The sequence below is a fragment of the Diaphorina citri genome, unplaced genomic scaffold (assembly GCF_000475195.1).
Source record: "Diaphorina citri unplaced genomic scaffold, Diaci psyllid genome assembly version 1.1 scaffold245, whole genome shotgun sequence".
Taxonomy (NCBI): Eukaryota; Metazoa; Arthropoda; class Insecta; order Hemiptera; family Psyllidae; genus Diaphorina; species Diaphorina citri.
In genome coordinates this window covers 182422-190124 of record NW_007377682.1, presented here as the reverse complement: position 1 = coordinate 190124, position 7703 = coordinate 182422, and the positions used below count along the sequence as shown (strand labels likewise).

At 37.6% G+C, this 7703-nt stretch overlaps 1 protein-coding gene across 1 annotated transcript in view; it reads right to left on the bottom strand.

Moving 5' to 3' along the window:
• Positions 1–2428: 2428 nt before the first annotated feature.
• The window catches only part of LOC103506548, a 12757-nt gene continuing 7482 nt past the window's right edge, over positions 2429–7703 (bottom strand). Inside the window, exons 2-3 of the mRNA XM_008470945.2 lie at positions 6809–6932; positions 2429–2752 (exon numbers count right to left, since the gene is read on the bottom strand). Of these exons, the coding sequence (XP_008469167.2) occupies positions 2664–2752; positions 6809–6887 (168 nt within the window). The 5' untranslated portion in view covers positions 6888–6932 and the 3' untranslated portion in view covers positions 2429–2663. The remainder of the gene's footprint in view (positions 2753–6808; positions 6933–7703) is intronic.

The following is a 7703-nucleotide window of genomic DNA, read 5'->3' as shown; positions in this document are numbered from 1 at the left end:
TTACACAATCAGTCCGTGGGAATAACATCGGAGAGGTATCAAAAAGAAAGAGCCTAGATAAATCAAAAGCGCAAGAAAAATAAAGTAAATATCACGTAATGGCCAGCCACTCACTGTCAGGTAAACCTGATCAGGTCGGCCTGTCAGGTCTACCTGATGCCTGATAGTGAGTCCATCAGTCCAAGTAATGGGCTCTTGAAATAGCCTATTTCAGACCCCGCGCCCTCCCTTATTTTCGTTTGTACTTCAAAGATCTCCACACTGCAAGTTATGCTCGAAAAGACAAGAGAGTAAAAGGAACAGCCGAAGCCGCAAGCTGGATTGAGTGGAGACTTGGAGAGGCTTACCATTTACCATATACATTCCTACGTATGTGTATTCTCAGTATTGTAAACTCATCAGCTAATCTATAAACCTAGTGGCGAAGTTTTAACGTGTATAATGGGCGTGCAACTTGACTGTAGATTTTGTTAGTGTGATTTCGCAATATCGCAACTTACCACTTCTTAACCCTGATACTTAATTAATCGTCCTCACTTAATCGAACGGTCGATCAATATCTGAACCGTCCACAGAAAGGAAACACTAATTTTTAGGTTGAAAACCTTGGACCAAAACCAAGCCTGATTGAAAACACCATAATTTTTTTTTTCTCAAGGCTAGTAAATTACAATTCTATGTATATAACAAAATGCAAAATCGTCCAGTTAGCTAAAGTACCCAACGCTATTGCATTATCCTTCATTCATTGATTCCTCAATGTCAGTAAATACCCTTTGTTGGACGAATCCCTCTCTTCCCCTTTAGACAGTATACTTAAACTGTCAACTATTATTATTACTTTGTATTATATTTTTTATCTATTCTATTTGCTCCTATTCTCCTCACATCCTGCCTCGTATCTTCAGTCAGTGGTTCTCAGAATGAGCGGTGGTAGTTCCACAGAAAGGAAACACTAATTTTTAGGTTGAAAACCTTTGGTAGTTCTGAAATCCCGTTATGGCAAATCTAGAGAAGGTCAAAATTTCAAAAAGATATTCGATAATTCACACATACTACCTGATGAAAAAAAATCCATTACGAAACGCTGCCCACTGATAGGTCTCTTTGTCCATTCTCAACAGGATCGTCTTTGAATAAACTTCCCAGTCAGCAATATTACTTTACTAAGAATATACCACAAGTTAACAATTTTTATATGGCTTCTCCATTCTTTCATGGTAGAGGTACTTAAGTGGTTATATTTCTGAGTATTCTGCTCGTTAAATTGCCTATGTTCCTTCTTTAGGCTAAAAACAGTGTGGTGTGGAGTGAAGAGCATAGAGCATCAAGCTTGTAGAGGCGACGAATTCAAACCACATAGAGCAGAGAACATAAAATTCTATGCTCTCCGCTGCTCTTTTTGAGGCCTTACTCGGACTTTGATCAAATAAAATCAAAGTCAACTTGTGTAATGAAAAACTGTTAAGATATTTTAATTTATTCATCTTTTAAACGTGGAATATCATACTAGGATTGTTTTCAAATCATATCACATAGAGCAGAGAACATAAAATTCTATGCTCTCCGCTGCTCTTTTTGAGGCCTTACTCGGACTTTGATCAAATAAAATCAAAGTCATCTTGTGTAATGAAAAACTGTTAAGATATTTTAATTTATTCATCTTTTAAACGTGGAATATCACACTATTTCATCAAATCATATCGAGATGGGGTGCATATGCCAAGTTGTCTGATAAGAAGAAGAGCCAGATTTTTACTGCTATGCAAACCCAAATCATATGGAGATGGGGTGCATATGCCAAGTTGTCTGATAAGAAGAAGAGCCAGATTTTTTACTGCTATGCAAACCATATCATATGTATATCGTGTTATCATTCAACTGTCGGAAATAGTAAAAGCACTCACGCGACGTTATATGCAAACCATATCATATGTATATCGTGTTATCATTCAACTGTCGGAAATAGTAAAAGCACTGACGCGACGTTAGTTGTGATTCCAAGTTGCCCTAGACCTTTTACTACTCGTGACGATGATAAGTCACATAAAAGAATAATTTAAAGAAGGAATTTTAATCGTGTTGAGCGTAAATGCTTGTCACTATTGTTCCCCGCTCAATACACCACGCTAAACTTTATGACTTGACATGGACTTAAACTACCAACCTCCAGATCCAGAGTCCACCCTGCTAACCACTACAGTGAGGTTGGTTGGAATAATTTAAATACATATTAAATATATTCAAAAGAAACACACAATACATTTCTTCAAAAAACTTTTTACTACGTTGCATTACATTCAAATCCGCTCAATACACCACGCTAAACTTTATGACTTGACATGGACTTAAACTACCAACCTCCAGATCCAGAGTCCACCCTGCTAACCACTAAAGTGAGGTTAGTTGGAATAATTTAAATATTAAGTATATTCAAAAGAAACACACAATACATTTCTTCAGAAAACTTTTTACTACATTGCATTACATTCAAATGGGGGTCTTTTCTCACGAAATTCCTGTGTGTGGTGTCCAGTGTGTAGGACTATTGTACCATTTTTTTTTTTTACTATAAATGCAAATCTAATCTACTCTTCTTTGGATAGGTAAAGTTCTCGATGTTCCCACGTGAAAAGTCCGTGATTTCCATGGTTGTATTTAGTTTACAAAGGTCTCATCAGGCTTTCATCCCAGTAGCTGTTGAACTGTGTGTCATCCTTTCTGTGTTTGGGGAGTTTCCTGAATAATAAACCTGAAACAGAATTAATACAATAATAAGATTGGTGCAACACTTGGCGGTATTTTGGACGCTCTTCGGCGTAATTCAATAATATCTCGGGAACGGTTTGAGCTAGAGACTTGAAATTTGGTATCCATTAGATGAGGTTAACGCTGGAGTTGTTCTGTACCTTTCGAACTCTTTTGTCAAATAGATTATGGAATTACATGCCTTAGCTGGGATTGAACCCGCGAACTCCTGTTTACAGGCGAATACCTTGACCACTACAACACCGATGCAGATGTTGTACTTTTTTTCTTTTCTTTTCGTTTACTATTGTCAAATACTAATGAATAGAGAGTACGAGATGAACAATATAGAACTATGTATAGGTACAGATAATCCCACTCTAAGGCTAAAAAACAGAGTGGAGCAGAACCAACAATAGAGGGAAGCAACAATTTCCAACTGCATAGAATTGAGAGTAAAAAGCTCTATGCTCTTTACTCCACTCTGTTTTTAGCCCAAGTATAATTAATGATTATGCTGTTGTTGTTAATGTTTGTATTCAGACATAATCAAATACTTTGGTATGAAATTGATCTCCATCTGCAAGCAGGGTAAATTTTAGTATTATTCCATTGGTAATTATTACAACTATTATTTATAGTCTGGCTGAGGGACTATAAACAGAGAAAAGATCAGCGTCTAGCTAGGGGACTATAAACAGGGAGTAGACAAGTTCAAATTTCCTCACGCTTTATCAATAGTGAAGGTTGAGTGTGAAGGGCATCCCACTCAGAAAATTTTGTTTTAGCCAAAATCAGTTGGCCTCAAAGCAATCACTCTAAAGCTGATTGAGAGGCCAACGACAAATACTGACCCCATCTGAACATGGGAAAAGGCAAAGAAGAAGATTATTTATAGTCCACAATGAAAGTAAATGTTTTATGCATATTTCAATCCAGATAATCCCACTCTAAGGCTAAAAAACAGAGTGGAGCAGAACCAACAATAGAGGGAAGCAACAATTTCCAACTGCATAGAATTGAGAGCAAAAAGCTCTATGCTCTTTACTCCACTCTGTTTTTAGCCCAAGTATAATTAATGATTATGTTGTTGTTGTTAACGTTTGTTTTTAAAATTTAAAAAAAAAAAAAAAAAAAAAAGGATATCTGGCCCAGACTAATCAGCTTGGAAGGTAGTAAGTATGTACCTACATATTTCGACTTTGTATGTGCTACATCAGTAATTCCCATGAATACTGGGGTCCATGTCACCTAAGGGGGCTGTGAAGGACTTCAAGACCCCCGGGAAGATCACATAAAATGCATGAAAATGAATGTTTGTATCGACATTTCAATCTTCCTCCTCCAATCCAAGGAAAGCAGCATTAGTGATTATCTTCTTTTTTGGTTGAGCTCATGAGGGTACACCCCCAAAATGATAATAACAATGAGGATTTTTTACTTACACTACTTAAATAGGACTGAAAATACGGTAATTATGCAGAGGGTACACCCCCAAAATGATAATAACAATGAGGATTTTTTACTTACACTACTTAAATAGGACTGAAAATACGGTAATTATGCAGAAGTCATGTCCGTGGAAAAGAAAAGCTCCTTTTTGTATCTAACCTAACCCCATAATAACACTGATCACTGCTCTAAGTAATTGTGAAAACTCCTTCTTGTGTTTAATCTAACCCTACAATAACACTGGTCACTGCTTGTTTGTGCCAGTTCCTTTGATAGCAATATTCCATTCTAACCTAACCCCATAATAACACTGATCACTGCTCTAAGTAATTGTGAAAACTCCTTCTTGTGTTTAACCTAACCCTACAATAACACTGGTCACTGCTTGTTTGTGCCAGTTCCTTTGATAGCAATATTCCACGGATGTGACTTATCTAACCTAACCCCATAATAACACTGATCACTGCTCTAAGTAATTGTGAAAACTCCTTCTTGTGTTTAACCTAACCCTACAATAACACGGGTCACTGCTTTTGTTTGTGCCAGTTCCTTTGATAGCAATATTCCACGGATGTGACTTCTGCACAAGTACCAAAAATACCCTTGACTCAAGCAATAGAATGCCACTTATACTTAATACACCCTCGTTGAACTTGATTCCAGGATAAAATGTGTTTGTAACCCTGTTATAGGTAGAGGTACTTGGTAAAACTAAATATAGATTTCAACTTACGTGCTTTTTCAGCATCAATGTCTTGACTATAGTTATTCAACATGTCTGACTTGGTTTGAATCTCTTGCTGAATTTGTTCACATTGGCTTTTCCTTGTTGTAATTTCTTCCCGAACATCTTTTACCGTTAGTTCAAGCTCAGTTAATTCTCTTGTTAGATTTTCTTTGATATCATGAATTCTATTTGATTCAAGTTGGAGAGTCTTCATTTCATCTGGAAAAGAATAAGAAAAAAAAAGGTTCAAATAAGCTGATAACTCTTCACACTGTACACTCCATCCTATATACATTTTAGCCTAAATATGCTAGATTTTAAGTGAAGACGGGTATTACTGTAGCTTTCTTTCTTCCCCTCTTCTTAGTGAGCAAGTATGCTGGCCTTGGACCATATGCAATTATAGGGGTCAAGCAGAATTGGAACACATCACATGCCTTCAGGCATACCTCATTTGCCAAGGCCCTAGATTTAAATTGCCTTTGGTATCAATTAAATTAGATAAGTAGTTGAAAAATAATCTTTTCATGTTGCACAGTATGATGATTATTATTAATTCAACAAACCTGAGCTAAGTCTATAATTTTCAATCATCTGATCCAACAAATCATCATGTTCTTGTTCTTTTTTCTGTACTTTTTCAATAAATTTGTCTGCTGTTTCTGTTATAGCTTTCAAATCTTGATCTTTCTGTTCTTCAGACATAATCAAATACTTTGGTATGAAATTGATCTCCATCTGCAAGCAGGGTAAATTTTAGTATTATTCCATTGGTAATTATTACTTACAACTATTATTTATAATCTGGCTGAGGGACTATAATCAGAGAGTAGATCAGCGTCTAGCTAGGGGACTATAAACAGGGAGTTCAAATTTTCTCACACTTTATCAATAGTGAAGGTTGAGTGTGAAGGGCATCCCACTCAGAAAATTTCGATTTTGCGAAAATCTAAACCGATCCTGAGATATGATCAATTTTTGATTGCTAAAATCTCCATAAGAAATACACAGGAAGCAGAGACTGTGGGAGAGAATAAATGTTCGGCTCTTGACCAACATTTTGTTTTGTTTATGTACCTATCTATCTATTGATCTCTTCCCATTTTTGATTTCCCTCCCAGACATCATGTTTTGTTCATCTGATCCCAACAAAATGTCAAGTGCTATGCCGCCTAGTAATATTGTAAGTATATTAACTAGGTACACAAAATAGATCAGAGCAGTCTAGATGAGAGACTATAAACAAAAAGTAGATCAGCATTTAGCCAGGGAACTAAAAACAGGGAGTAGACCAAATTTCCTTATGCTGTATCAATAGCAAAGGTTGAGGGCAAAGGGCATCTGCTCGGATATACAGAATTACACAATCAGTCCGTGGGAATAACATCGGAGAGGTATCAAAAAGAAAGAGCCTAGATAAATCAAAAGCGCAAGAAAAGGTTCCACAACTGAAAATATCGCAGAGGACGCAAAGTTTTGTACCAAGTTGTTGTTGTTAGCTAATGTCAAGAATTGAGCATTAGGCCAATTTCTTGCGCGCATCCCAATATATTTCAGAGCATATGCTACATGCTTTACTAATCAGTGTCGTATACAAGTAGCCAGTGTAGGTCGACTATAACATTGTTAGGACAAATGTCCTAAGCTGTTAGGACAAAGGACAAATAGTGTCCTAACATAGTCGGCCGGCCGTCGATTTAAGAGGAGAATTTATGTTGTCGAGGCAGTGTGGACGGTTCAGTCCTCATCGATCGATGGCCGGTCGACTATATGTGGACACACCTTAAGAGGGCAACCCTTTTATTTTCAATGGTTTACTGAAGTTAAGCAACGTTGCGCATGGTTAGTATCCGGATGGGTGACAAAAAAAGAAGCACTCACCTGATCTCTGCGACATTTTAATCAAGTTGGAAATTCTCTTCTGCTGTTTTCCGCATAGCTTAGTGACTCGTCTGTTCATGATACATCCTCTTGAGTCAACGAACTGATTTAGAATCAGTACATCCTGAAAGCATAATGTTAATCTCTAGTAGCGCGGTCAAACTTTCTTGACTTGGCGGGGCGGAGTACTCCCGCGCTCCTAAATACTACACTTGCTACAGCCGATGATGTGTCGGTTTTTCCCCAATACAACACGGAATTCAACAAGGTTGACTCGTCTGTTCATGATACATCCTCTTGAGTCAACGAACTGATTTAGAATCAGTACATCCTGAAAGCATAATGTTAATCTCTAGTAGTGCGGTCAAACTTTCTTGACTTGGCGGGGCGGAGCGCTACCGCGCTCCTAAATACTACACTTGCTACAGCCGATGATAAGTCGGTTTTTCCCAATACAACACGGAATTCAACAAGGTTAAACGATAAAAAAATTCTCAAGTGAGAATAAAATTCTATAGGCTTACACTCCGGAGGTCCCGGGTTCGACTCTGTGCTTAGAGTTCGGGATGCACTCAGCCTTGTGAGGACAATTGAGTAGCTACTTTGATCGAGTAGCGACCAGTGGTGACATTACCGGTGTAAATTGATGAAACGAGTAGATGAAAATTAATAGGTAACATAGGACTCGGTGGCGTAGTGGTCAAGACGCTCGCCTGGTAAACAGGAGGGCGTGGGTTCGATCCCTTCCGAGGCAGGGAATTTTATCATTTATTTGAGAATTTGACCACAATAATGGGGCTCTAAGGGTTAGGTGGTAGAAAACGCCTCCGACGTTAACCTCGCCTAGTGGTTACCTTCCACTCAAGAGTCTATTATAATTATTATTTAATTACTT